General features: G+C 55.9%; 11 protein-coding genes across 11 annotated transcripts; 5 read left to right on the forward strand and 6 right to left on the reverse strand.

The window, feature by feature from the left end:
* Positions 1-1,002: 1,002 nt before the first annotated feature.
* Positions 1,003-1,773, reverse strand: BDZ83DRAFT_716937 (DlpA domain-containing protein; the record flags this gene model as incomplete). Its single annotated transcript, XM_060511895.1, has 2 exons — positions 1,003-1,278; positions 1,360-1,773. 2 exons carry the CDS (start codon positions 1,771-1,773, stop codon positions 1,003-1,005), a joined length of 690 nt encoding a protein of 229 aa, XP_060368673.1.
* A 798-nt stretch (positions 1,774-2,571) lies between these two features.
* On the forward strand, positions 2,572-4,441 carry BDZ83DRAFT_765560 (uncharacterized protein; the record flags this gene model as incomplete). Its single annotated transcript, XM_060515254.1, has 3 exons — positions 2,572-3,191; positions 3,463-3,551; positions 4,069-4,441. The coding sequence occupies exons 1-3, from the start codon at positions 3,048-3,050 to the stop codon at positions 4,439-4,441; spliced, it is 606 nt and encodes a 201-aa protein (XP_060368674.1). The 5' UTR covers positions 2,572-3,047.
* Positions 4,442-5,817: 1,376 nt separating this feature from the next.
* BDZ83DRAFT_114712 (uncharacterized protein) lies at positions 5,818-7,395 on the forward strand. Its single transcript, XM_060501117.1, has 2 exons — positions 5,818-7,109; positions 7,256-7,395. The coding sequence occupies exon 1, from the start codon at positions 6,126-6,128 to the stop codon at positions 6,897-6,899; it is 774 nt and encodes a 257-aa protein (XP_060368675.1). The 5' UTR covers positions 5,818-6,125; the 3' UTR covers positions 6,900-7,109; positions 7,256-7,395.
* A 561-nt stretch (positions 7,396-7,956) lies between these two features.
* On the forward strand, positions 7,957-8,840 carry BDZ83DRAFT_749024 (WW-domain ligand protein; the record flags this gene model as incomplete). Its single annotated transcript, XM_060513711.1, has 2 exons — positions 7,957-8,238; positions 8,304-8,840. The coding sequence occupies 2 exons, from the start codon at positions 7,957-7,959 to the stop codon at positions 8,838-8,840; spliced, it is 819 nt and encodes a 272-aa protein (XP_060368676.1).
* Positions 8,841-9,300: 460 nt separating this feature from the next.
* Positions 9,301-10,766, forward strand: BDZ83DRAFT_114852 (ubiquinol-cytochrome C reductase hinge protein-domain-containing protein). Its single transcript, XM_060501118.1, has 5 exons — positions 9,301-9,356; positions 9,534-9,716; positions 9,926-10,040; positions 10,273-10,389; positions 10,503-10,766. Exons 2-5 carry the CDS (start codon positions 9,654-9,656, stop codon positions 10,565-10,567), a joined length of 360 nt encoding a protein of 119 aa, XP_060368677.1. The 5' UTR covers positions 9,301-9,356; positions 9,534-9,653; the 3' UTR covers positions 10,568-10,766.
* Positions 10,767-13,381: 2,615 nt separating this feature from the next.
* On the forward strand, positions 13,382-14,951 carry BDZ83DRAFT_554074 (major facilitator superfamily domain-containing protein; the record flags this gene model as incomplete). The annotated part of the gene is made up of 2 exons (XM_060503508.1): positions 13,382-13,495; positions 13,734-14,951. Coding segments are annotated over 2 exons (1,332 nt in total), but the record flags the coding sequence as incomplete, so codon positions are not given.
* A 219-nt stretch (positions 14,952-15,170) lies between these two features.
* On the reverse strand, positions 15,171-16,806 carry BDZ83DRAFT_570032 (uncharacterized protein; the record flags this gene model as incomplete). Its single annotated transcript, XM_060504259.1, has 2 exons — positions 15,171-16,620; positions 16,736-16,806. The coding sequence occupies 2 exons, from the start codon at positions 16,804-16,806 to the stop codon at positions 15,171-15,173; spliced, it is 1,521 nt and encodes a 506-aa protein (XP_060368679.1).
* A 944-nt stretch (positions 16,807-17,750) lies between these two features.
* BDZ83DRAFT_716941 (FAD binding domain-containing protein) lies at positions 17,751-20,795 on the reverse strand (the record flags this gene model as incomplete). The annotated part of the gene is made up of 4 exons (XM_060511896.1): positions 17,751-17,957; positions 18,932-19,184; positions 19,253-19,532; positions 19,595-20,795. 4 exons carry the CDS (start codon positions 20,793-20,795, stop codon positions 17,751-17,753), a joined length of 1,941 nt encoding a protein of 646 aa, XP_060368680.1.
* Positions 20,796-22,703: 1,908 nt separating this feature from the next.
* BDZ83DRAFT_569979 (UbiA prenyltransferase family-domain-containing protein) lies at positions 22,704-23,780 on the reverse strand (the record flags this gene model as incomplete). The annotated part of the gene is made up of 1 exon (XM_060504254.1): positions 22,704-23,780. The coding sequence occupies one exon, from the start codon at positions 23,778-23,780 to the stop codon at positions 22,704-22,706; it is 1,077 nt and encodes a 358-aa protein (XP_060368681.1).
* Positions 23,781-23,991: 211 nt separating this feature from the next.
* Positions 23,992-24,927, reverse strand: BDZ83DRAFT_115131 (uncharacterized protein). Its single transcript, XM_060501119.1, has one exon. It carries the CDS (start codon positions 24,801-24,803, stop codon positions 24,204-24,206), a length of 600 nt encoding a protein of 199 aa, XP_060368682.1. The 5' UTR covers positions 24,804-24,927; the 3' UTR covers positions 23,992-24,203.
* Positions 24,928-25,383: 456 nt separating this feature from the next.
* Positions 25,384-27,376, reverse strand: BDZ83DRAFT_608688 (uncharacterized protein). Its single transcript, XM_060507489.1, has 4 exons — positions 26,870-27,376; positions 26,708-26,812; positions 26,275-26,648; positions 25,384-26,202 (listed from the first exon to the last, which is right to left on the reverse strand). The coding sequence occupies exons 1-4, from the start codon at positions 27,020-27,022 to the stop codon at positions 25,737-25,739; spliced, it is 1,098 nt and encodes a 365-aa protein (XP_060368683.1). The 5' UTR covers positions 27,023-27,376; the 3' UTR covers positions 25,384-25,736.
* Between the last annotated feature and the right edge of the window lie 25 nt (positions 27,377-27,401).

The following is a 27,401-nucleotide window of genomic DNA, read 5'->3' on the forward strand; positions in this document are numbered from 1 at the left end:
GGACATGAGGTAAAGGCGAGTTGATTGATTCCCCCTTGTCATCAGACAGACTACCCCAGGCGATGCCTTTATACCAGGGTCTTATGGGCTTTACAACCGTTCAACAGCCTTCTTGAGCGCAAACATATCCAAACTGGTATCAAGTTTCCGAGTCGTATGGCAAGATCTGGGCCCCTCCCCTCCGTCGATAAAGATTTCATTCCCGTTCCGTGGGGGGAAACAGGCGACCTGTGAAACTTGAATTCTGACAGAAAGCCTGGTCGAGCTCGAACTCATCATCAGAAGAGGCACCTGATTATCCGTGAACGCGGGACAAAGTCAAAGGTGATAGAGACAAGAGGAAAGAAGAGAAGCGGAGGGGGAAGGGGGGACGAAAGAGACCAGGGGGCCAGCCTGAGCCGAGGGCACGGATGTCAGACAATGTCGTCGGGCCTCAAAATGGCAGACGAGTTTCTTGGGAGACTCGGAGATGACGGGGGGTCAGCACATTTGCACGAATTGCCCGACAGCCAGCTCTTTTTCCTTTCCCGCGGGCCGCTGGTCGGTAGATCAGAGCGCGGTGTCGGTTCATGATTCGTAAAGGAGCGTCAGGGTCAGGTCCTATAGGAAGAAGTTAAGGATGAGGTCTGACTGTCATGGTGGTGGTAGCTCGCTTGAAGGACCCTTGTGGTCGTCAGTATCAGTGCGTTGGAGTCGCAAGGGATTTGTGACGAGAAGATGGGTTATGCATTGCATAGGTAGCCCCCAATGGACGCCTCCATCCCCCCTATCCAGGTCCTTGGATAACGACATTGTCCCACGAACGAGTACCACCCCACTGTGAAGAGACCCAGCGTTGCCTTGCCCAGCGTTTTCCGTAAAGTCACGATGTAGGAGTAGGTGTCTTCGTCGAAGTGAGACACCTCTGCCGACGCAGTAAATGACTTGCAACCCACAGGATTTCATCATCCAGTCGAGCCCGAAAGTTCCCGGTAAGGTATGGTCATAACCTTCCAAATGTATTTAGAGATTGCTCCGGTGCGCCTTAAAGGCATCAAACACGGATGTCCCATTCAGCACGTCCGCCTTGACCTTGTCGTCGGCAGCTGTGAGCTTGGGGAGGAGCTCCAGGACCTGGTCGACTTTGTCCTTGGGGATGACGACAACCCCATTCACCGGATCAGCGAAAACGAGATCGCCAGGGTTGACAACCGTGCCATCGACGTTAACAGGTACTTCGACTGCCCAAGGGGTACTCTCTGCCCCTGCACCAACCGTGGAGAGTCCCCTCGACCAGACCTAAGAAGGTTCAGCGACCGGTGAGATGATGAGGGGACTTGGGGAAGATGGTAAAGGACCTGGGTGGTTTGTTCGACTCACCGGTAGACCCGTACTGGTTAGTTCGTCCAGATCCCTGGCACGACCTACTACTACGATCGCCTTCGCTTGCCGAACCTTCATCCTCACAGCCATGATGCCTCCGCAGACGGCATTCTTCTGCCCGTCGGGCTGTCTGATGATCACGATGGTACCCGGCTGGGTGATATCAGCCCAATGAGTGTTTTTAGGAATGTTTGCCGCGGGCGAATCCCACGTTTCCCCCTTTCGAACGAAGAGTATCGTGGATGCCGGTGCTATGGTGATGGGAGCGTCTGCGGGGTTCGGTTGGCTCAGCAGTTGCAGATCAGGTAGGAAGCCAGCCCCGGGCACTTTGAGCTTTACGAGTGCATCCGAAATGTCACAAGCGGTGAACTTTTGAAGAGCTGCAATTCGTTCGTCGTGCGTGTTGGTCATGATAGCGTCAAACAACTAATCGGTAGCGGAATGGGTTGTGAGCTTTTGGATCTTTGTGCGCAGACAAACTGAGAAGCGATATTTTTGTAGCAATCACAGAACCTCGGTTGAAGGTGACGATGCTCAAGCCGAAGATATTGTACGGACGTATTAGACAGTGGCTCGCATCGTCTTGGTCTCCAGAGGTCAAACGTTCGACGCAGCTGGGGTTCGGGTGAAGTTGGATGCTCGGGAGCCGCCGTGGGACAGCCCCTCCAATCACATGCCGTCCCAGATGGAGGAGGGTGGGCTTTGCAGGAATGCACGTTGGAGGCTTGTGCTTGGTGGGGGACCATCACGGAGCATCTGCGCGCAGCATCCGTACGCGGTGCGGTAAGGCACTCTCGGTATGTACACTACTGTGTAGGCTGATACGGCTGCGGTGCCAACTTGGCAGTTACGCAGAGTCAGACGCTGTGTGGCCTTCTAGATGTTTCCAACATTCCATTTTCTGCAGAGACGTTTGGTCGATGCAGCAGCGTTGTAACTCGTTGTTCACAATAAACGAGGAGGCGGCAACAGACCGCGGGCCCAGATGATTGTGAAAGGCGCGATAGGAGCCTGGTAGAATAGCCCATCTACCGGGTCCAGGGAACACGGACGGATAAACAGCCTATGTGGGTGTAGGCAGGAATTCGATAGTGAGACTGGTGGAGTTGAGGTGCAGCAGTCTCAAGTAATGCCTGCCGGAGAATGAAGGGACCTAGAACCGTCGGATTCATTGGCGGACTGTTGCCATTGGCTGATTATATCTCCGCCTCTCGCTCACACGTCGAACCAGTCTCGTCGCCAGTGTGCGCAGACGGCGGTCACATTTATCGCCGGTGGTGAGACCGGAGGAGCAGTTATAAGACAGAGACCAGCCTGTCGATCGGCAGCATGTACACCGTAGGCGAATGGGTCGATCGGTCACATGATGAGACATGGGCCAGCGGGGAAAGACGATAGAGCGCGTATATACGTATGTAGTCGTAGCGTGATTATTCGTCAAAGTGCTGTTGATAATGATATTGTGTGTGCGGCGTGGGCTCGCTTCTCATGCAGCTCTTTGGCTGTGCCGCGCGACTTTTGTCGCCCGGAGCTTGGGGACATTGGCGGACAGGGAAGTTGGTTAAGGTAGGCTTCGAGATGGGTCGGCTCCAAGTGTCCGAGATGTGGCCCTGGCCCCCCTCGGGAGTTCGCATGTTCCTGAAAGAGGGCAGACGATGCGGGACAAGCGGTCAGAATCTTGAATTATGGTGGATGCAGACGTAGGCGACGTGCTTCTCTGCGGCCGAAAGAAGAGAAGGATATTCGTTGCGTCGGGAGGAATACGTTGCCTGTCTGGTGTCGCCGTGTCGCCGAGCCCAGCCACGAGTAAGGTCAAGCGGGTACCTCAGGTAGGTAGGAAGATAGTGCGTACGGAGGAGTATCCAAGTAAGGTATCTTGTCAGTAAGTGAGGTAAGCCCGGTGTAAGCAAGGTGAGGTTCGGGGCAATTGCCAATGGTAACTCGTGAGGTAAGGTGGGAAAGAATCTAGACTCGGACGGAGCCAGCGAGTGCGACAAGACGACGAAATCTCAAGCTCCAATTGGGAAGCAGCGCCTCGCACTCCCGACCAATGGTCAATGTCGCTCCTCAGGTACCTAACGTACCTTGCCTTACACCGAGTCTGAGAGCAAGAGCGACGATGCTTCTTGTACCTACCTTATCACGACTTCACGTGGCGACAAATGTTATCTGGAAGGTTCCAAAGTATCGTAAGCTACCTGAACGAGGGAAGGCACGAAATGGAGTCCATGAAGAGAAGGAGCATTGAGCATTAGAGCAAGATTTTGTTTGGCAGGAGAGGATTACGAGCTGGGGCCCTCCTTCTCCGACTGCATTCTTGTCATTTGTGTCTCCAACACATCACTATACCACCCATCCATCCACCTTACCTCGGAATACCTACCTACTTCATCTTAGTTTTTCAAAGATATCCAGAGGCAAACACGCGAGCATCAAGAAATTGTGATGCGATCCTGCAGTGGTCGTAACTCTTTTCGACCCGTCTACTTTTCCACCAAACAACAATGTCTGTGTGCTAATAGACGCTGGCCTCTGCTTGTATGCCCCGTATACCTTGCGTCCCCTTCAACAACCTCTCAAATCATTGGCAATGCAACATTGGCCCCAAATCTGGGCTATAGTAGCCATACCCCTCACTCACCGGGGCCAATCGCCGGCCCAAGAGGGAGATACCGAGATGGCGACGACTCCAACGTCATGACACAGAGCGCTCGTCACTGGCTATCCATCACCAACGAGTCTAGGGTCTGTCCATCTCACTATCCGTCCGGCTTCTGCTTGTCAAGCACATGAGTTTTCCACGGCCATCACGCCGCCAGACCCCTGGTCTTCTCCTCCTTCTCCTCCAGAAACCCCCGCCAGAGATCTCCGTTTATTACCGGGTTCCAAGCAGGACAATGACCAGGGGTACCGAGTATCATCTGGGTACCGCGCAGGCATGTGGCCGACCACGCTGCACTCGCTACCAGAGTACTCCGTCCTTGACGATGAATGCAAGCCCGCCACTGGCGCTGCTTTTGCAAAGTTGTTTCTGGCTGGGTCTCCCTCTGGCATTAGATTGGCTAACTGTGGGACGTAGGTGGACAAAGCCCAACGACCGCATGCTCGACGGCCCCGATGTCATGGCAAGTCCCGGGCCGCTGAAGATCATAGATGGTACTGGTCTTGACGGGGAACGGGAAGGGGAAAACACTGGATGGTTTCCACAAAGTCTCCCTCCCGAGTCCCAAGGTCTCAATTCAAGCTCCCCATTCTAATCATTCCCGTTTCTCTGCTTCAACTGCGTATGTCTGCGGCACGAGCTGATAGCTAGCAGCTATTTCGAGTCATTCCGCTTGACTCGGGGGGAGACACCTTCGTTTCTTTTTCTAAAACATGCAAAACAACTGACATCTGTTCGTCTGGTCTTTGCGTGAGACATATGCCGCGCCGCGCGTTGCGTCGGCTTGGGGCCTTGGGGTGTCCGCGGTGGAAGCATTCAGGGTTCACAATGTCCCATGACTGATATCGACAGTCTAGAGCTAGGCATGCCACGACCACGACCAAAGTCGTACAGGCAGACAGGGCGATTAGGTACGAAGGAGATGGTTCTCGGACTCGTCGGAGTCATCTTCAGGCACCAAGACACGGGCGTGCCCTGCTTGGATTCATAATCATGGTTCACTGCCTTTCTGGGATATCCGAGCAGTCGCGCTGGAGATGGTGACCTTGGCATCATGGCTCGAGGGATTGTCGTTGCCGTCACAAGGTGAAAGTCGCTCACCGAGCCAATCCAGACGGGAGAGCTTCATGGAGGCTTTGTTTCAAGACGAGGGTTCCTGGCTCGAGTTGGGTGCGAAAGGATCGGCGCGTCCATCCCGAGATCCCTGGCCTGCACTCTTCCTGGCAATCTGGTCCCAGACCTGGTCATCCGTCCCTCTTGGAGAGAGATCTCCAAGGTCAATGACTGCTACTTGTTACTCTATTCGCGCCTACACTACTACCGGTAGCAGCCCGGCGGCGCAACGCAGGGCAGACGGGAATGCCAGCAGCAGATGCCAGAAGCCGCAGCCACTTGCTATCTCGGTCGACTGTCGTCGACCTTGTCCTTGGGTGTCGCCCGTCGGTCGGTCCTTAGTCAAGACTTACCACAGCCTGGCTCCCTAGGCAGAGGTAGGGGGCAACTTGGACACCATTCCCACTTTTGCGCCGGCTGGCAGGTAAACCTCGGACGGATCAGATCAAGTACAGACCCCAGGGTCAGTCGATTGGGCCAACTGCAGGACGACGTCGCTTCAAGCTCCGCAATCTCACAAATTTGCATTGAGCAGACGGGTCCCAGGCCTGGTGCTACTGCGAGTCTGCGTGATCCAATGCGCCTGCTACTGCGCGGCGCACAGAGTTCCCCCCCATTATCCATGCCTGCAGTGTGGTCGCAAAGGACCGACCCAGCCAACCCTGGCCAAGCGCTGAGCTCATTCGTCCAGAGTCTTGTTCTGGGCTGCAGCAGTTCTGACCCAGAGGGCCCATGTCGCTGGCACCTCATCCACACCTGCAACCTACAAACCTCTCGACGACTGGTGGATGAGCACTTTACCCAGACCGGAGGAGAAGGAGGAGGAGAATCAAGGGCAGGAAAAACGATTCATACGAGTACTCCAGCCGAGACTCCATCGTTCTTCACGCAGGAGCAGTGATGAGCGGAAGCAGGCAAAAAAGAAGCAAGCTGCGTGCCGTGTACCTTGCACGCTAAGGCAAGGTAGCCATAGTTCTCTCCTGCGCGGATGTCAGAAGCAAACAAATGGAACCCAACAGCAGCGAGTACTGAGCAGCGGACCAAACAAGACACGGCGAATCGACAGACGTTGGACGACTTGCGTGAACTAGCAGCAGAAAGGGAGTTGGGTACGGAGTACACAGAAAAGAGTCCTGGCAACCCGCAAAGACGCAGGACGCAACTAAACGGCCTAGAGTCAGTTGGAGACTTTTTGGAGACACCTGGAGGGGGGCCTGGATCCAATCAATACTCACACACTCTCACTCACACACACACACTTGAGTATTGGGCCTATCGGCACTCTCGCCTCTCTGGACACACATTCATCCAGTTGCGCGGCGCGCCGGTGTCTCTCATTGGGTCTCCCCCGCTCCCCCAAGCCGAAGAAGAAGAAGAAGAAGAAGGAGAAGGAGAAGAAGAACCACGTACGAACAGCTGCGGCTACCTTACCTTAGTGGCTAAAGTACCTTTTGGGTACGGAGAGCCGGGAGAGGCACGGAAGTACTTGGGCTTTCTTCACCTCACCTTGTCTCGTCGACCACCTTATCCGCATTACACTAAGTACGTGACTGACTACCTTACTCCGTTCACTACACACCCATCTCACCTCAGGTTGATGAGAGAGAATCCTCTTTTTCCTCCTCCTCCTTCTCCTCCTCATACCTTAGCTATTCTCATCCCATCCCGTCTCATCACACCATTGCTTGTCTTGTCACAGAACCCCTCCCCCACCTCGACTACCTACGCATCCGAACTTCCCCAGCCACCGTCGTCGGACTAGCCAGAGTAGTTGCCGCAACTTGGCCTTCTCCTCTCTCTGTCTCTCTGATTTGGTTGAGCTGTGTCATCTTGTCTGGCCCGCCCCCTTCCCTTGAGCCGTTTGCCCTCTTTGCCCTCTACGGATACAGAGTACCGACTACGACATCTATTTGCCTGGCCTTGTCGGGCCTTGCCTCGTTCTAGGCTCTAGGCTCTTGCAAGTAGCCACAAGGTAGGGTACCTTATTTCCTCCACCCTTTCCGAGAATACCCTGTCCACTCTCCCATATACCTTACCAAACCTGACCTTGCCCTGTGCCTTGCCTTACCCTTCCATTCTTATCCGCCCAGCTAATACCAACCTGACTGACGCTATCAGCCTCTCTGCTTCCTTTCCCACCCCTCTGGTGCGCCTCTTCCACTGGGCACTTAGTTACTCACTCTCTTCGCCCTCCTCTTTGCCGGCCGCCGCCTCGACTTGAGGTGTATCAAACAGCAGCCGCAGCCGCAGCCGCAGTACCAGCACTAGCACCAGCAGCACCAGCAACCCAACAGCAGCACCTCACCTCCTCACCTTGCCTCACCTCACCAATTTATCGACACCCGCCGACGCCGATGCCGACGCCGCCCTCGCCGCTGCCCAGAACGCGACGCCCTTTTCCCCTTCCCACAAAGTACCTCCCCTGTGCCTGTGCCTGTACCAGGATCCACCCCACCACAATCCAGATCTCCGAAGCTTCTCTGCAAGCCCTGCCGCTACCGACCACGCCCACTCCCACGCAACCCTCAACTCGCTGAGACGAACTAGGAAGCTCTGCGCTGCAGCTGCTCGCTGTTTCGTTCAAAATGTCAATAAAGTACGTCCCTCCATGTCCCTTTTCCCTCTTATGCTCTGCCTCTGTTTCCCCTTCATCTTCCCGTCATCCCACGCCGCCCCGAGCCCCAGCACCACGGAGCCATCCCGGTTAGTATCCGTGGTAACCCCGCTGCCAACCTCGACCGTCAACCTCCTCTCTCTCTGTCTCTCTCTCTCTCTCTCTCCTCTCTCGGCTATATACCACCCCACACTCGCCGTCCACTATGACGGATCAGTATCTGCAAGAGCAGCATGCCCTTACCATTGCCCGCACCGTCCAGAGAGAACGACAGCTTGCCCAGGCCCGCCTAGATTCTGACCATGGTGATAGTTGGGTCATGATCACCCAAACGGGTGATATCAACCCTCTTCCTCACGAACACATCAGACACAGATCCAATGCCAAAGTAAGCCTCGAGCTGTCGGTACCCAAGGCCTTACAGCAAGGAAGGACGCCCTTTGCGCGCAAGAGCGACAATGGCACAGCATACATCACAACACAGCGGGTACGCACTACATGACTTATTCCAAGACATGGCGCCAGAGGGCGAAGCTGATCACCCTGCTCCAGGTCATTTACATTCCTGCAAAACCTACCGCCGACTTCAAGTCGTTCCACGCGCCAATCTTGAACTGCGCCGATTCCTACGTTGGCTCGCCGTTCTTTGGCGCCTGGTTCTGGTCCGCCACCGTCGTGCCCGTCTCCGGAGGCGGCGTGCCTGCCGACATACCACGGGTCGAGGTGAAGATGAGCTTCAAGGAGGGCGGCCATAGCGAGTTCCGGCAAAGGTTCGAAGAGCTCAAGGAACGTCTTGAACATGTGAGGCGTCTGCAGCAGGAAACGGGACAGACGGTCAACATTCCGGACGAGCCGCTGCCGGCCTACGAAGCAACCGAGGGCGGCGGAGCAGCTCCGAGCAATCTGGCGCCGCAACAGCAGCAGCAGCAGCAGCAACAGGAAGAGTCGGCAGGCCGGCCGGCAAGTTCAGGGGGTCAGAATGCGAACCGGCGTCCGGACGAACCCCCACCAGATTATGACGAGGCGCAAGCACAGACGCTCAGCATGCGACTCGAGGATCACGTTCGCGAAGAGTCTGACAGAGCATAGCGGGGGGTTTGATTCATCACGGCCTCATGACTAACGCTTTCTGCATCGATACCTCCCTGCATTTCACTCCCTACACCTGTAACTTTTTATAGCATCTACACTAGCGGCTGGCGGATCTTGCGTTTCTTAACGGACTTGAAGTGTAGAGAATGACAAGCACGTCTTGATGAGGAGGACAAGAGCGAGGACGAGGACAAGGATTGGGATGCATAGCCCCCAGGAACAAGAGATGGGGCAATACGTGTGCGCGAGCCGGCTCACAAGGTATAGATGGACAAGACCTTGTGTGATGAGTGGCTGCCAACTCAGTAAGCGTGATGGTTGAATTTAACGCTGGGAAGCTTGACGCAACCATGCGAGTAACTTTTCTTCCTCCGTAACTTTCTTTCGCCTGATCTTTTTTCCTCTGCTTTTCCACTTTTCCATGTGATTGTGACGAGATGGTGGCTTTGGAGCCTTCGGCCGGTCTCAAAGGTGTGAAGTAAGGTAAGGTACCTACCTGTACGTAGTAGTAAGGTAAGTACCGGTATGGAGGTAAGGCACTGGAGGTAGCAGCACCGGAACGGTAGATCCTTGGCGCTCCGGCCCACGGTCACGTTGGCGGTTCCCGCGGTCGATGACGCTTAGTCACCCAGCCTTTCCACCAGAGCCAATCAAAACGGGTCAATTGGGAATAACTTACGACCGATTCAGAACACCCAGTTTTCGTTCCCTCGACGTCCTGCCGAAAGCTCCCGACTTCCCACCCCCAATCAACCACTATCCACGACATCACGTCAAGCCAATTCGAGAGCAGCACGCACCTCCGCCACAATGGGTTTCTGGGATACCATCACGGACCTCGCTGAGGCCGCCATGCCATGGGCTACCGTCGAGGCCGAGGCTCCTGCCGCCGAGGAGAAGGTGAGCGAAGCTTTTTTTTTTTTTTTTTGCGCGCAATTTGTTGCAGGGCATGATCTGAGATCGGGCGACGACCACATTCCTGCTTTCGTCGCGGCCCTTGTTTGCATTCGTTCTGCATTCTCCGACAAACCTGAATCGTTTGACTAATGTTCCCTTTTCTTTAGGAGGAGGAGACCGCCGAGGAGGAGTCCAAGGAGGAGCCCGAGGCCGAGGAGGAGGAAGAGGAGGAGGAGGAGGAGGAAGAGGAAGAGGAGGATGAGGAGGAGACCCTCGACCCCAAGGAGCAGCTCGAGAAAGGTTTGTTTTTGATTTTTACCACTCCCGGAATCCCCGACACAAATCACGATGGCGATACGCGATATCCGGTTTGCTGGGCGGGAAACAATCGATGACACGCACATGAGCATTTTTGCGAGCTCCCCCATCGACACCCGAACGCCTGCTTCCCAACGTTATCTACCGGCCAGACGCGATTGTCCGATATTTCGAAATTCTACAGAACGAGTTGCTGACGATGTTGGGGTGACAGACTGCGAGGAGTCCAAGGCTTGCGCACCGGCCAAGCACCACTACGACGAGTGTGTCGAGCGCGTCACGGCGGCTGCCGACAGCGAGGAGGGTGCCAAGGAGGACTGCGTTGAGGAGTGTAAGTTGTCACCGAGGTCTACATCTGCCCGTCATATATATATATGATGGGCAGATGGCAGACGGTCCAAGAACCTCACTACAGGACTGGCGAAGGCTGACATTGTGGTGTAGTCTTCCACCTCGCTCACTGCGCCACCCAGTGCGCCGCCCCCAAGCTCTGGGCCAAGCTCAAGTAAATGCAACATTTCCAAGTCTCGACATCGTAGACGACGAACGACGGAACGGCATCGGCGGTTCACCTTCTTTTTCGAGGCCGAGCCCATTATTCGCATTAGCGGCATTGGACGACTGGTATTCTATTTCTAGGAGAGTGGGCTCGGGCGCGGAAGAGAAACGTCGTTGCCGAGACGCGATGAAGACAAGAACGAGACTGTCTAGCAAATCGATCCCGGAGTTCCCTTTGGGATCTCCAACCGACCCCTTGTACCTCCATTCCTCCCCCCCAACGGTGCTCGTCAAGCCGAGTTGCTCAGTAGTGGGCGCTGTCTGGCTTGCGGCGCCGAAAGATCTTGTCTTTTGTACCATAGGCATATCGCGCAATAGATTCCTCCATGACTTTTACCTGCACACGGCTATTCCGCATGATGAGACGTGATCTACGGCCGAGTAGCATTGGGGGCTTTCTCAATCTTGACGAAAAAATAGATGGCTTCTTGAACCGAGAGTGAGATGGCATTTTGGAGTCCTTCAAGCAGCAGCCATGGCGTAGATTTGCGAGACCGTGGAGAGAGGTTTCCTCATTCATCTAAAATATCCCGGGCTGCAGGTCAGGGAGGGAGGTTGTCGGAGTATGTATCGAGTGTACTGTGCCGCGTGTTTATGACAAACTTCAACGAAAGAAGGTAATGCTGATCAGCTCATCTCGGAAAGAGCATTCGTAGCCTCTTACTCTGTAGGCGAGGCGAGGCGAGGCGAGGTTATGGCGCGACGACGGAGGACGGGCAGGCATGGATGGCAAACCCCCCGGGAACGCAGTAAATCTGCTCGTGTGCGGCGAAGTTGATGAGACGATGGGTGTTTTCGAACAGCAAATGGGATACGTCAATGGTAGTCGAGAGATTCACATTGCTGTACGCAGGTTATCGTAGCTAGGTATATTTGCTTCAGGTCATCTAGCTTCTTGTTTGGTCTTTTTGCATTCCTCAGGTAGGATATATCTTCAATTGAACAATGGGCATCCTTTTCGGCTCTAGAGACACTTTTGCTCAGGCTTTTGGGTTCGGGACAGGGCCCCTTCCGAGTAGTGTACATGTTTACCCTGTGGAGCGGAGGATGGGACCCGGAGGAGGTGGCCCAAAGAGAGGCAATCGGCCGGGGCGGCGGGCCAATGGGGGAGGGCGAGGGCCGAGGGGGACGGGGAAGGGCCGCCGGTCGGTTGCTGCGCCGTACCAGTACGGATTAGAGGGACTTTGAGAGCAACCCCGATTCTGTTGGTTGCATTCTGGGATATCTCAGATGATGGGTGATTAGGTACCAAGTACAATCCTACATGCATATCTCTTCTTCCTCGGCTGGGATGGGCATGTGAGCCATCGGCGAATGCTACGATGCTGCAGTCAAGCTTTCTGGGTACAGTGGTTCATCTTTGAATGTGAGCTTAGCTTAGCTTCGTTCCCCTCTTTCTGCTCTTTCTGTCATTCATCCAGTTCGCGACACCTGACATGTCGACTTCATACGGGAATTTTGGTCAAGTGGGATAGTGAATAGTCGTACGCCAATGCTTCATAAAAAAGCACGCTCGGTGGAGAGTTTGGGCGCCATGTCCCCCCCTCAATGTAATGCAACTTGAGAGGATCAGGAAAGTGAAGAATCGTCTGGACCAACATACACGGCCCACGGCACACACCAAAAGCACAGGGTACACACCAGTCCAGACCGGGGAAGTTGGGCCGTTGGACTCGAGGGATCTTCTGTAGTTTTTGAGATGGGATTGATTGATTGAATACCTTACCTTTCCTTCTCTGGGTATCTCCCGCATCAGTTGCACTGCATCTGGCCCCCTGTTCCTGTTCCTGTTCCTGTTCCCACCTCCCGCGTCTTGTTGATTTTGCCAATATTCCGTTCAGGGCAGAGGTTCCTTTTTAAGTCGACCTTCCCGCTTTCTCTTCTTCAGCTTATTATATTTCTTTTCTCCGGCCCTGTTCCATTTCCTCCCAAGGTTCCCATCCTTTCCTCCTCTTGGCTTTTCGTGACTTTGGTGTTGGGCTTACCTTTCTTTGCGCTCTTCTCCCCCCCCCCCCCCCAAACCCGGCGCATTGCCCCTCGTCCCATCTCCGCGCAGTGTTGGAGGAAATAGGAGGAACTCGAGACGACGACCAACAATCACAGGCCTTTACAGTCCAGTCCAATCCCGCAGGACCAAAAAGGGTGGAACGACTGGAAAAGTCAAGGACTCCCTGCCAAGACACGCCTAGGCCAATCTCCCGCCCGCCCTGCCCGCTAATCCACTGTCCACAACCTGCCCTGGGCGAACCCAGTGCTCCGTGGCTCCGCCCACTCACCCGCTGTCTCAGGAAAACTTGCGACACCCGACGCCCCCCTACAACCAAAGATCGGGCTCCCTAGCGCGCAAAAGTTCTGGCCCGTTGGCGCTCGCGCCCACTAAAAGACACTGGGACCCAACAACACACACACACACACACAAAATGCACTTCTCCCGCCGTCAGAAGAAGGAGAACGACCCCTCAGTCGACAACTCCACTCCGCCCACCAACGACACCACGAACACCACCACCACTACAACCACCACACCGCATACCGGTGTAAACGAGAACGAAAAGACGGCCGCGAACCCTACTCCCGCTACCGTTGACGCCGCTCTCGAATCCCCCGTCGACGCCGCTGCCGCCCCGACGGCAATGCCGAACCACGCCCACCCCGGCTCCGGCTTTGGCAAGCTCGGCGACGAGGAGTACAACCTCCGCGATGTGGACTCCCGGTCTCGCGACAACGACATCACGGGGGCGGGTGGTGTCGCTGGTGCTGGTATCGACGGCGACAATAATAGCGTCCTCGAGGGAACGGCTATCGAGTATCGCACGTATAAGCGCCGCTGGTTCGGCCTCGCGCAGTTGACGTTGCTTAACATCATTGTCTCGTGGGATGTAAGTCGAATCATCTTCTTATAACCTCTTGTCGAATTATAAACGCGAACTGTGAACGAATCGCAAGATTTGTATACGGGTACCTGCATCAAACAAGCCACCATCGATCGTACAGCACACCGTCAACAAGGCTGGCGAATAATCACTTCCTGCTACCTATCCTGCATCAAACCACCAAAACACCAAAAGCCCCAATATCACAGTTCGACCAAAGATACTAACGCCAAACCACCCACAGTGGCTCACCTTCGCCCCCGTAGCCTCAAACGCAGCAACATACTACCGCGTCTCCGAATCCGCAATCAACTGGCTCTCCACAGCCTTCCTCTTCGCCTTTGTCGCAATCTTCCCCCTGACCATCCGCATCCTCCACATGGGCCCCAAACCCTCCTTCATCACCGCCGCCGCCCTCATCCTCGTCGGCAACTGGATCCGCTTCGCCGGCTCCCACTCCCGCTCGCCCACCGGCGGAAACTACGGCGTCGTCATGTTCGGCCAGATCCTCACCGGCCTCGCCCAGCCCTTTGTCCTCGCCGCGCCGACGCGCTACTCGGACCTCTGGTTCACCAACCGCGGCCGCGTCGCCGCCACCGCCCTCACATCCCTCGCCAACCCGCTCGGCGCCGCCCTCGGCCAGCTCATCGTGCCCTTCTGGGTCGTCGACCCGCAGGACATGTCCCCCGGCGTCCTCTACGTCGCCATCATCTCCACCGTCGCCTCCCTGCCGGCCTTCTTCATCCCCGCGGCGCCCCCCACCCCCGTCGCGCCCTCCTCCCGCACCCTCAAGCTCGGCATCCGCGATTCTCTGTCCATCGTCTCCCGCTCCCTCGAGCTCTGGCTCATCCTCCTCCCCTACGCCTTCTACGTCGGCTTCTTCAACTCAATCTCCTCCCTCTTGAACCAGATGATGGGGCCCTACGGCTTCACAGACGAGGAAGCAGGCATCGCGGGCGCCCTCCTCATCGTGGTAGGCCTCGTCGCGTCCGCAATCACTTCCCCGATCCTCGACCGCACAAAGAAATTCATCCCCGCCATCAAAGTCGCCGTCCCCGTCATCGGACTGTGCTACCTCGTCTTCATCTGGATGCCCGAGACGCGCAACATCGCGGGTCCCTACGTCGTCCTCGCCGTCCTCGGCGCGGCGTCCTTCTCCTTGGTTCCCGTCGCGCTCGAGCTCCTCATTGAGCTCAGTCACCCCGTCAGCCCAGAGGTCACGAGCACAATCGCCTGGGCGGGAGGACAGCTTCTCGGTGCCATCTTTATCATTATTTCCGACGCGCTGCAGGCGGACGACAAGGCGAACCCGCCCAAGAACATGAAGAACGCGCTCATCTTCCAGGCCGTTGTCGCACTCGTCATCGTGCCGCTGCCGTTGTGTCTGGGCTTGTTTGGGCGGAGTGATAGGGTCAGTCTCCGGCGTGTGAGGTCGGACGAGGCGAGCACGCGACAGACGACGGATCCGTAGATGAACTCTTTGGCCGCGGGGCTGATGTCCGGTATGGATGTCATACGTAGCGGTAGACGGAATTGTTGGTGTTTGTTGTGTTGGTAATTAGGCATTAGTCTTGTTGTGCTATATAGTTAATTTTGGATACCCCCATATATGTTTTTCGCAAAACAAACCGTCTTACGTCTTTCCCATCTCATATCGCGTGTTCTGAGACAGATTTCCAAGTCATCCAGACTTGCCATTGCCGTTGGTGCGACTGTGACCATTGACGCCCTCCCCGCGAATATCGAGAAATTCCTCCCACTGTTGCCTCAACCTCTCCATCTCGGTCCAGATATCTACCCCCAACGCCTCGAAATCGACAAGCTGCTCCTTGGTCAAGTCCCTCGCACCGGGATTCCGCCCGACAGCCTTGCGTAGCACGCCCGTCGCGGGATCTCTCGCAAGCGACTCCCGGTCCTCGACGGCGCCCTCCCACCCCCACCATTCCACCTCTGTTTTTTTCACGTCCTGCCGGCCCGAAAACGACGCGGCGGACCCCCACTTAATTTTCTTCGCTTCCAGCTCCTCCAGCGTCTCGTCGTCCTGCAGCGCGATCCAGACGGGCGCCACGGCGCCGTTGTACCCCGTCACGGGGTGCCAGGGCGAGCCCAGCCAGCGGGCGAGGTAGAGCGCAAACTTGTAAGCCCAAAAGAGGATGAAGGGGAACGGCACGGGGAAGAGGTTGGAGGCGACTACGCCCGGGTGTGTGAGATAAAAGGAAGGACGAACTGGTAGGCGCTGCGCGATCTGGGGGTCTTCGGGTGTGAAGTAGGATTTGGCTATGCGCTGCGTGGCGGGTAAGTGAGATGATAGAGAGAGCACGTCCGTCAGGCGCTTGGAGGACTCGTACGGCCCTTCCGTCTCGACGCCCTGGAAATCGTCGAGACGGAGGTGGCGCGCCTGAGGCTCGATGCTGCTTGTCCAGACGACGCGGCCGGGCGTCTCTTCGGGTGTGGCCCTGCTTAAGAGAGGTAACAGCTCATGGGCAAAGACATAGTGGCCAAAGACGTTTGCGCAAAAGACTTCACCGAGGACGGGGGAGGAGGGCTTGGTATCGTAAGCGGAGGCTAGGGAGAGGGGGTTATCGGGGGAGTCTGTGGGTACCAGGTCGGAGCGGACGGGTCGCTGGTTCAGGACGGCGCCGGGGCGTGCGAGCTTGAAGGAGGGCCAGGTGAGGACGGCGAGGAGGCCCTTTGTGAAGGTGTCTGTGAAGAGGCCGGCCCAGTCGAGGCCGGTCCAGCCGCCAAAGCCGGCGTTGAAGATGACGGAGTCGAGGCGGGGGATCTTGTAGGCGCGCGGGGGCGATACGGGGTCGGTGGGGTCGGTGAGGGTGCCGGCGACGAGGTTGGCGGCGCAGGCGTAGACGGAGGGGAGGTCGCAGAGGTCGAGCTGGGTGGAGAGCAGGTGGACGCGGGCGAGGGTGTCGTCGGGGTCGTAGTAGGAGGAGCCGGCACGGGAGCGGAGGGCCGGGGAGGTGGTTGCCGTGCCGCGGAGGTGTTGGCGGAGGGACTCGACGGATTCGCGGGACTTGCGGACGGAGCGGGTGGTCGGGATGAGGATCAGGTGGGAGGTTAGGGGCCGGGTCGCGAGGAAGTCGTCGATGAGGCGTTCGCAGATGCCGAGGCCGACCCCGCTGGTTTCGAGATTGCTGTCAGCTCATTGTATTCTCTGTTCGACGTCCGGGGAGAGTAGAAGTTGGCATTGAAGAGCAAAGTTCGAGGAAGGAGGGGCAGGCTGTAGTGATTCACCTGTTTGCGCCGGTGACCAGCACGAAGAGCTGTTCGCGGGGAGGGACCTTGTCCCAGGGCGCTGCGATCATGGTGTTTGCTGTGGAGGTCGTTTCTCAATTGATTACAAAACACGAGTAGATGGAGGGAAAAAAGAGATCCCCGTATTCGACTGCTGCGCGTGGGGTGGATGAATGACGAGGAAGAGAGCGGGAGGGAGAAGAAGCGAGCGTTGGGGGGGGAATTGGTGGTGGTGGTGGTGGTGGGATGTTTGGCGGTGAGTCTGGACTTGTACAAATTTCAGACGGAAAGTCAAAGGTCAAAGGGGGGTGGGCGCGCGCCGGCGGGACGGGAAGCTTAGTTCGGTACCTTAGAGAGGTCACTGCCTATTTGGGAAATTTGTGGTGTGTGCCACAGGGCAACGGCCGCCCGCCGTCCCAGCGGGTCCCCGGGAGCCTCTGGTCCTCCGGGGGGGCCGGCCTCTCGTCTCAATCATTTACCTTACCGTAAGTTGTTCACTACAAACGTCTGAGAAATGAGGCGCAGCTCATATCGCATACGTCAACGACATCTACAAAACCCCATGAACATGCGCCGGAACGACGACTTCCAGATGGTGCCACCCTGATTAGCGCATCCGAGAATTGAGATCTGGACTGTCAGCAAATCACGAGCCCCGTCAGATCCCAGTATGCAGGTCCCAGAGGGCCAATCCCGCGGTCGGGTTCTCATTGGTTTGTTGTGGTGTTTGCCGCGTTGAAAAAAGAGCCGAGCAAGCCGAATGATGGGTGAGGAAACCGAATACGGATGCGAAGGGATTGTCCAGATTCCGGCCGGGATTTTGTGATAATGCAGGAATGAAAAATGACAGCTAGTATACTACTTAACTCAAGGCGAGTGAGCAATCTTTTTCGCCATTCTGAAGACTTCGTATTACCCTGCCATCTTCAATCTTGGATGCATCATTGTGATACAGGGAAAACTTTTCCAAGCGGCCAAGAGGAGACAAAAACCTGTCATGGACTGAATATTCTAATCAAAGCGAGCGCAAGAAAACCCAGAAGCAACCTTTCTTTACGCTGCCTCGGCGTGCCAAGTGCCTGCGAAAGCGGCCTTGAGTTCTCCTACATCTCTGGTGTCGTGGCCCATTGGATTGTTCAAGGGCTTCGTAATCCAGGCTAGGAACACCGGGCAGCTTGAACTCGTCTTTGATCACTTCCTGGTTGACATTAGTGTCTTGAGCCTATGAAGTATTCATGAGTAGCACTCTATTCTTCATCCCAAGCTATACATTCCTCAACAACCACACTCCCCAAACAACCACAATCCCCGATACAATGTCCACCACCGAAGCGAAGCAGGCCTTCCAGGTACGTCTCTGACTGTTTACCGAGTCTGTTACTCCCGAGTGCCCGGTATACTGACGCATCCCACAGGCCCAGCTTGACCTCATCGCTTCAGGCATGCTTGCGGCCGGATTGACCGGCCACGAGGCCGCGCAGAAGGCCACTGATGGTACGATCAAGCCCAGCAGCTGCTCAACATTGACTCTAGGTACTGACACTGCTAGCCATCTGCCGTACCTGGGCCAAGGCCAACAAAGATGCCCCCGACGAGGAGTTTGCCTTGCCTTATGTAGAAGCCTTTGGGTGATGGGAAAACAGGATAGATTGCACGTTGCTCGCCTAAGACGTCTCGTTTTCGATTACCTTACATACTTACGTAAAGAGTACGGCATTTGAGCTTTCATACCGCCTTGCCATTACTCCCACAAGGTACCTTAACAAGGTGAGTCTAGTCAATCAACTCAATCAACTCAAGTCGATGCTCATTGCCCCAGTCAGGTGTCGTAAGCGAGATATTGTTGGGTAAACCACAATGGGGGCTGGAAAAGATTTGATTGGTTTGGTTGCTTTGAAAAATGTATTGCTCAATCCGTCTTGCTTACCACACGTGATTGGTTGACAATTAGCTTGAGAATGATCGACGTGACTTGGTTGAAACGTCTCACTTCACTTCATCTCACTTTAATAAGAAAGCCATCCATTGATTCCATTTTTGAGGCACTGAACGAATTCATGATGGTATTAAAATTACAAAAACGCGATAATGCAAATAAAGTAAGAGTAAGTGCCTCCTTTTCTTTCTGATCATCTTCTCCATCCCTCATCTGCCGACAACTCACGCAGCCTTGCACAGACGGCCGTCGCCCTGCACCTCCCAATCATCGCTGCCGACACCCGTCAGAGCGTAAAACGTGCTGCAAGGGTCGTAGAGCTTCTTGATCGCCTTGAGCTTGGCGTAGTTCGCGCTGCCGTAGAACGTGGACTGGAAGTCGACCTCGTTGCGATCCGCCTCGTTGAGGTACGCGCCGCCGCCGGGCGTCAGCGCCTTGAGAGCCGGGATGAGCGTGTCCGTGACTGTGGTCTGGCCCGAGACGAGGGTGGAGAAGTCGGCGCGGCTGTAGGCACTTTTCACGACATGTGTTAGTACTGGGCTTTTCTCAAGTGTGAGAGAGCAGAGGAAGACAAGACTTACGTTCCGACGACGGCGGAGAACAGGGCGGTGCGCCAGGCCGGGTTTACAGAGTTGGCGACAGCGTTGGCGGCGCGGGCGACGTTGATGGTGAGACCCGAGATGATGCCGCCGTTGTCCAGGATGCTTCTGAGAGCGGTCATGAGGCTGGCCGCGGAGGCGTCGTCGGCGACGAGGGTGCGGGGCATGAGACGGCCGCCAATGTTGAACTCAGTCACCGCCGGCTCCGGGTTCATGTCGTTGTAGCTATCCAGGAAGTTGGTGTACTGTCCAATGTTGAAGTCTGCGGCATGTATCAATATCTTTCTGTCTTCTTTCCAATTCTGGTTCAGGGCGCTAACTTACCATAGGTGATGCCGGCAGTATCGAGAGCGTCGAGAGTAGGCTGCAGCAGAACCTGGAGCTCTTCCTTGGTCTTGTTGGGCAGGGTCGTAGGCTGCATCTGGAACACGCCCGAGGCGAGGAGCCAGATGCTAACGGCACCGGCGTCAACAATGTCGGGGAGGGTCTTGAGGTAGGTTGTCACCACGCCGTAAAACACATCGTCCGTGACGCCTGAGTTGGTGAAAGTCAGGTTCGCAGACGAGACAATGGTGTCGGCGTAGGCCTTGACGGTCATGGACAAGACGGCAGCGTAGACGCCGCCACCGCCGCCGGAAAGCGCCCAGTACAGGTCCGAGTTGGAAGTCGGGGTCGCGACGAGCGTCTTGCCGCCCGAGGTGACGACCTCCCACTCAAGCACCTGGTCGGCCGCAAGTCCGTACTTTGAGACGAGGGGCCCGTGGCCGCCGCCCTGCGTGTAGCCTCCCGCGATGCCGACGGTCGGGCTGTTACCGCCCACGACGACGAGTCCTTGGGCGTGTGCCGCGGACTGCGCCTCGCCGGCCTGGACGCCGGCACCAAGCTTAAGCGCCTTGCCCGTGTACGCCGTGGACTTGTAGTCGAGCACGCTAATGTCCTTGAGGTGATGCGTCCAGAGCGCGAGGGCGCCGGCACCGGTGGACTTGCCGAGGTAGTCGTGGCCCGTGTTGCGGATGACGAGGCGGATGTTGTAGTCCTGCGCGAAGCGGATCGTCTTTGCGTAGTCGTCGGCGCTGGCGGCCTTGACAGCGTACTGGACGTAGGTGCCGATGATGCAGCGGTCCGTCTTGGCGAGGAACGGGTCGCAGCTCTGATTGGCGAAGAAGGCGGCCATGACGGATGACGAGGTTTGGATGTGTGTCTCGGAGGCGGACCAGCTATTCTGGAGGGCGCTGCACTTGGCCTCGTCGTAGGCGCCAAAGGTGCTGTCGTGGCAGACGGCGCCGATGGGGATCGTGGCGATGAGGCGGCCGCCGACTGTGGTGTTGAAGGCCGACCACTCGGCTGCCGTCGGCCAGCATTCTTCGCCGGGGAAGCAGCGGCAGTCCGTGGCTCTTTGGGCGATGTCGTGGCCGCCGAAGAACGGGCCTCCGGGTCGGATGCCGGCGCCCGATCCTGCCCGGCCGATGGAGAAGGCCGAGACCGCTGCGGGCGCGAGGGTAAGCAAGCTGAGGAGAGACACCATTCTGGAAAAGAGTGAGGGGGTCACAATCACTTGCTGTCACACAAAGTGAGAGGAGAGGGAGGTAGGGAGGGAGGGTGAGAAAGAATGACTGGCGGTTGGAGGTGAGGAGAGAAAGAGACCTCTCTCACGATACAACACCAGCGCTTCGATGCTAAGTATTTAACAGGCAGGTCACGAACGACGGAACCAAGAGGCATCAACAACACGAAATGAGACTGCCGGTTACAGCCAGGAAGTTGACGATAGTTTGATTACCACCCATGCCAATATTGACTACGATGGCCCACGAATACTAGCCGCCCACGCGAGCAGTTGTGGGAAGGAAACTTTTAAGCTATTGAGAAGATAGGGCCCCCGAACGGTGAACCAAGCATGTGCCTGACTCTTCACCCTGCGAGACCTTGAGAAGGGCCGGGAGGGCTATGAGAATCGGTGGAAAGATTGGACAGAATGGGACAAAATGGGGACGAATTGCCGCGTGTCCCTCCTTCGAAGCCTCAAGGGGCCGGCCGGGGCCGAGACGTCGAGTTCGATTCGATGGATGGATCCGAAAGATGAGGGGAAATGGGAATATACCTCAATGTCAACCTTCCGGAAAGGCCAACGCCTACAGGTAAACTCCATTCGCCGTCTCGAGTTGCGGGGACTAATCACGCGTTTGTTGGAACTTGGCGAGACGGTTTTGACGATTCCAAGCAAAACTCATGTAAAGCTAATATAGGCAGGTGGTATCGCCGTTATTCTCATCTAGGGGTTGTCCCTGACACGAACGGTTGCTGGCAAGCAAGGATGAGCCGTCGTCATCCATGGTCAGTCTGAGGTTTGGCAGCAAGAAGTTGAGAAAGCCGCACTAAACTGACTAACAGACGTGCATATCTGGGGGACTCTGCAGGGGAGATTTCCCGTGGAAACGAACGAAGTCCTGTCCGTTCCTGCATAGCAAACCACATTCAGCAGACTGCAGCAGACTGCAGCAGACTGAAGAGGTCGGCCGCCCGCAACCATGAGGGCGGTACTGGGACTCATGCCTGTCAAGTGTCAACCGTTCATCCAACATGTGCGGTTACAACTTACAAGGACCTGCAAAGGTGGGCACTGCGCAGAAATGGGACCGTGGAGGCATCGTGGAGGGTGTACCCCGGGTCCTCCGGGTCGACGGACGCCACCCGAACCCGGACGGAAACCAATGGTCCGGCCGAAGACAACCTCGTGCAACAACAGCCTTCTGGAGTACCTTGTCATCTGGGAAGTTAACGAGGTCGAACCCAACTAATCAGTAATCAGTTGAGTCAAAAGACAACTCTCCACGATGATCGACTAGTTGCCATGACACTAGGAACGAAGGAGGGGGAGGGAGGCAGCCAAATGATCCTCCCGCTGCGCGGTTTTCCAAGTCTCTTTCGAAGTTTTGACGAGTCAATTTCCTAATCTACGCGACGTCCTGTCTTCTACTACCGTTTACTACGTACGGATACGTTGAGAGCTACGACGGTTCATCTATCCGTACTAGTCTACTTACAAAACACACTCAAAAGTCAAGTAACGCCCCTGGCGCCGCGCTTGCAATCCTGGCTCCCCGCGGCCCGCTCCCTGCCAGCGCTTGACTCGTGATCCTTGTCCAACTTCAAAAAGAATCACGCACATCAAGGATTCAAGGGTACTAGATAGCAGCAACTCTTTCCAGGTCCATCTGCCGACTCTTAGCCGAAGCGGTGCTCTACGAAGACCCCGTACGGCTGTCACTTATCTTCCGACTGACTCGTACAGCCTTCAAGGATTCTCAAGTTCCAACAACCAACTCCTCCAAACGGAAACTCTGCATACACAGTAATGACAATTTGCTCTCTCTGTTATCCGTACCTGAATCCGTAAACTGCAGGTAATATCCTCCACCCCCCGGGCTCCCCTTCATTCCACGTGCTGCGACGCCAACGACACGAAACCGTCACCGACGAGGGGCAGGGAATACAGACAGACCGTCCACAGGCACCACAGCTTCCACGCTCTGGCGTCCGTTTCCGGGGTCCGCGTCCGCAGCACCGCCGCGACGACCATGGCTCCCGACAACGTGGGCAGAAGCACCGCCCACGACGACCGGATGTGCCAGACGTAGACGCACACGCACGACCAGAAGGGGACCAGCACCGCGAGCGACGTCCGCGAGACCCTGTCGCCAAAGTATAGGGGCACCGTCGCGCGGCCCCGTCCGCGGTCGCCGGCCTGGTCTTTGAGGTCCTGCACCTGCATCGTCGTCAGGATGGCCGCGCTGATGATGCCCGCCCACGCGTACCCCTCGTGGGTGATGGTGATGGGTACGCGTACGTCGTCTGCTGCCCCTGCTGCTGCTGTTCCTGTTGCGGCCCCGCCGCTGATGGCAATCTTCAGGGAGGCCGTGTTGAAGAGAAAGTAGGCGACGGCGATGATGGCGTCCCGGACGAGCTCGTCGCCCCCGCGGAGGTCATTGTACAGCCATGTCAGGATCAGGATGAAGACACCCTCGTTCCAGACGTCCAGCACGTAGTTCAGGGCCAGCACTGCGGGTATGGCCACGAGCATGGCCTTTCGAGTCTGCTCAGGCGTCACTTTGCCCGCCGGTATGGGCCGCCAAGGCTTGTTCGCGAGGTCCTCGGCCACGGATTCGGGCCCCCTCTGGTTGGCCAGGTCGAAGATGAGCACGCTGTACCAGTTGAAGGCCACCACCAGAGGGAAGCGCTGGACGATGGAGAGCGTAGATGCGTGGCCCGAGGTCAGGGGCGCGCCGGTGAGCCCACCAAGGAGGCCAAAGGCGGTGTTGGGAACGACGAATGTGGCAAAGTTGCTCTCGGTAAAGTCCCAGATCAGACGAGGTATGCGGAGGACCTCGGTGAAAGTGGAGGACCAGGAGGAGGAAGAGGACTTTGTGCTGCTCGACGTGATCTCGTCTTCAAACGAGGCGTGTTTGAGCGTGAGGGGAGAATTCTCCCCAAGGCTGCCTGAATGCTGCATGATGATAAGATGGGCCCCCGTCCTGCGGTCTGCTAACGAACTTGGCTTCTAGCAAGGAAGGAGGAGATGAAGAAGATGCTGCAAAGATGAGATCCGACAGTTTGGTTTGACACCTGCGGTTTGAAGCACGAGAGACACAGAGAGACCCTCTTTGACATCTCCTCATATCAAAAAAGGGGGCGATCACGGTCCCTTGATAAAGGCCCGCCGAGCGTCGATTTGATCAACAACATCGTCGGCCTCGGGATAGAGAGGCCTCGTGGCGAAACCCATTCACCGCTCTCATGATTCAGATTCATCCACCTTGGACAACACATGCCGGATGCCCCCAACTTCCAGTCTGGATTTTTGCCTCTATCGACGAATGTCTAAATTGTTAAGCGGTACTTGGGAGATGGCCCCGGTCATGTCAAGGACGCATGTTCAAGACCCAATAGCCTCGGAAGCCTCGAAGATGGGACTTTGGAGGAATCTCACGGAGAGAGGGTACACTCCATGGCTGTGACTTGAACGGCAGGCAATACATATGCAATATGTAGCGACCCCTGAACGATCATACCCGTCTCCGGCTGAGCGATATACCTCGCGCGATATTGAATCACACACTCGGCCGCGGATTGCAGACGAAGTCGCGGAAGAGGTCGCGAAACCAACCAGAGGCCAGAGTTTGAACCAGAAGTCGTGGTGAAAGGCAAGGGATCCCTCAAGGAAACGTTCCCTGAAGCGGTTTCCGTTTAAGAGTCGTAGCATTCCCGCTGGACTGGGGACCAAGAAAACTGGTAACCGGAAGAAGACGAAGCTGCATCGTGGAAGTCTAAAAGATGCCAATTCTTGGTTAATGCCCTTGCGTTCCACTCTCCACCGGTACGCGGACTCTGGATATTGAGCTATGGATACATCTAGTGACACACAAGTTTCGATCCAGACTCTTGTGATCCATGAGAGATCGGGAAGCGGTGGTGCTACGTTGATGTCGTAGTGAAAGTAGTGAAAGCAGTGCAAGTTGATTGCATCTCGACCCATATTCCAGGTCTCACGAAACCTCACGTGTGTACGGTGTGTTGACCACGCAGCGAATGAGAGTTTAACGTTATATTAAAGAGGCAGGTACACTTTTATGTGGATACGTTCTACCCTTACTTGGGCCCAGTCGTTCTCGCAAGGTGCTCGGATGTAAACTCTGAAGAAAAAAGGCTCGCGAACCTCGTCTGTGAGTTCCCGTCACCTTATCCGACCTGACTCCAGTTTGTCCCCACGCGTGTAACTCTAAAAGGCGTGAGAACCAAAAGCTTCTTCCTTGCTGGAACCAGTCACCAGCCATTGAACACGAAGAGGGTCTTGGTCTTGGTCTTGTCCTTCGTCCTTTGATGAACTTGACTGCCCACTACCGGCGGGATGGGGCTCGGCGTATGGCAGATAGTGTGATACAGATTGTCACCCGTTCCCCCTCCCCTCGCCGTGGAGCTGGATCGATGTTGTTGTCGTCCCAACTCCCAACTCTACCCTTCTCGTGGGTTCCCGGGATTCCCATGTCTCTGGTCAGGAACGCTGTCTGGGCGTTGCTGGGCGAGTAAGAGTCAGGCGTGCCGCTTTCCGAGAAGGAGTGATCGACACGGACACCCAGGGAGGTTTGGCTGCAAGTAATTGTAAAGCCCTGATTTATTGGAAAATCTCCCGGAAGTCTCTCCAGAGTGTGTACGATGTCTGCAGGTGCAAGTACTATGTATGAGACACTCCCGGGGCTGCTTAACTTCAAGATGCAATGTGAATGCTCGATTGTTTCCTTCAGTGATGAATGAAGGAGTATTGTGATAAGTGAAGACAAAAGAAAATGCTATATGGTTACAGAGCAAACTGGTGCGTCAAGAAGTGTACATATCTCATATCTCGAATAAATTTCATCCATCGGCCGTAACTCCCCGTTCCCCTCCCTAACACCCGATCCCAGTCTCCGGCTTAAGCCTGCGCCCCTCGCTTCCAAGTCTCCTGCGACGCAATGTCCTGATGAACGTAGATGACCGGCCTGCTGCCCCTGGGCGCCTCGGCTCCCGGGGAGAACTGACACTTTGTCGTCAGCTCGGCGCGCTCGAGGTCCACAACGGAGGTATTGTCGCCAAGCTTGTCGTACGTCCGACGGGGGTGACGGATGCTGTGGCCGCCGCTGCTGCTCGTCAGATCCTTGAGATTGATCTGGCCGCCCTTGTCCGTTGACGGGTTCGTCAGCTTGGAGCCGAATTTGGAGACGGCCGGCTTGACATAGGTCTTGAAGAGGGGGCCCAGGGTCGGCAGGCATGCGATGATGATACCGATCCAGAGCTCGAGGAGACTGACGAGTCCGATGTCGTGTAGGTTATAGACGAAGTCAAGGTCGCCGATGGTGGTGACAGTGTTGACTAGACGCCAAATCATAATTGCGATTGTTCTGGGATGTAAGAGTAAGCTACTGCCTAGGTCTATGTAGAAAGAAGAGAAGAAGGAGAAGGAAATAACTTACGCAAAACCCATACCAAACATGGCACTGACGGCGATCTTGTTTCTGAGAGGCATTTGAAGACCCCAAAGCGCCGGCATCGGCAGAGCGGTCATGGCGATGTCGACGACGATGTTAATGGTCACCGAAACAAGCTGGTCGACGGTGATATCGCGACAGTGACCACCTTCGACCGGCGCCCACTGCTGAGACATGGGCGAGCACCTACTCATGAAGAGAATAAGGAACGCGACACCGTAGGCACCCGTGACGCCCATGAGGATATGCGACCAGCGCTTGAACTTGGCCGTGGAAAATATTCTGGTGTACAGCCACAGGATGGCCATCTTGATGAAGACGGTTCCCAAGAGCCATGTAACACCACTGGCGAGGATGAGCTGTAAGGGAGAAAGTGTTAGAGATGGTTCCAGTAGATGGGATGAGATGTCTGACTTACCTTGAACTGAACAGCATACTCATCCAGAGTCAACTCATTGGTGTGTTTGCCCAAGCCATTGTAAATGGCCCAAATGACAACACCCTCTAGCGCAACAATGTTGGCCTGCCATGGTCAGTCCTGTATCAAAGAAGGTAGTAGTGATAGGAGTTATGGACTTACAAAGGCGAAGATGATCATTCCATCATCCCAGTAGAAGGATCTCCTCATCACCCTCGCTGACCAAGCTCGCAGACATAAAAACGAAGCATCGACAACGGTAAAGACAACAATCCATACTAAGAGGCTAATGCCTCTTGAGCCGGCACCAGGCATGATGGGCGAAATGTGTTTCTGCTCTTCAAAGTGTGTAATGCGATTGGGCCCAGTCAGTTTGGTCTACTGCCTTAGCTTCAGATGCCAACAAGCAATGAGAGAGTTTCCGGATACCAGCCCGATAGACATCCGCCCTCGCGGCATAGCACGCGCGGGGGATGCCTTCATCTCTTATGGGGGGTGCGGGAACAATGCTCATCGCATCGAGAAGCCGCCGGGTGGCATGCCGCCACCCTGCCTTGCCTTCTTCTCTCTCCCACACTCTCTTTTACTCTCATCCCACAAAGACGAAACGTGGTTCCCGCGTCTATCAATCACGGCCAGGAATCCCCAAAAAAGAAGTGGACGAAAGGGTGAGCTAGACGATGAGACACAAGTC

The sequence above is a fragment of the Colletotrichum acutatum genome, assembly GCF_030867785.1.
Source record: "Colletotrichum acutatum strain CBS 112980 chromosome Unknown BDZ83scaffold_16, whole genome shotgun sequence".
In the NCBI taxonomy this organism is placed as follows: Eukaryota; Fungi; Ascomycota; class Sordariomycetes; order Glomerellales; family Glomerellaceae; genus Colletotrichum; species Colletotrichum acutatum.

What these genes read in the sequence shown, in the direction of transcription:
- BDZ83DRAFT_114712 (XM_060501117.1), top strand. Translation starts at nt 6,126, where the DNA reads ATGTCAGAAGCAAACAAATGGAACCCAACAGCAGCGAGTACTGAGCAG.
- BDZ83DRAFT_114852 (XM_060501118.1), top strand. Translation starts at nt 9,654, where the DNA reads ATGGGTTTCTGGGATACCATCACGGACCTCGCTGAGGCCGCCATGCCA. An exon ending in TGCCATGGGCTACCGTCGAG is followed by an intron (nt 9,717 to 9,925) that starts GCCGAGGCTCCT and finishes GAGACCGCCGAG; the next exon opens with GAGGAGTCCAAGGAGGAGCC. An exon ending in GGAGGACTGCGTTGAGGAGT is followed by an intron (nt 10,390 to 10,502) that starts GTAAGTTGTCAC and finishes ATTGTGGTGTAG; the next exon opens with TCTTCCACCTCGCTCACTGC.
- BDZ83DRAFT_115131 (XM_060501119.1), bottom strand. Translation starts at nt 24,803, where the DNA reads ATGGGTCGAGATGCAATCAACTTGCACTGCTTTCACTACTTTCACTAC.
- BDZ83DRAFT_608688 (XM_060507489.1), bottom strand. Translation starts at nt 27,022, where the DNA reads ATGCCTGGTGCCGGCTCAAGAGGCATTAGCCTCTTAGTATGGATTGTT. An exon ending in GAATGATCATCTTCGCCTTT is followed by an intron (nt 26,813 to 26,869) that starts GTAAGTCCATAA and finishes TGACCATGGCAG; the next exon opens with GCCAACATTGTTGCGCTAGA. An exon ending in AGTATGCTGTTCAGTTCAAG is followed by an intron (nt 26,649 to 26,707) that starts GTAAGTCAGACA and finishes TCTCCCTTACAG; the next exon opens with CTCATCCTCGCCAGTGGTGT.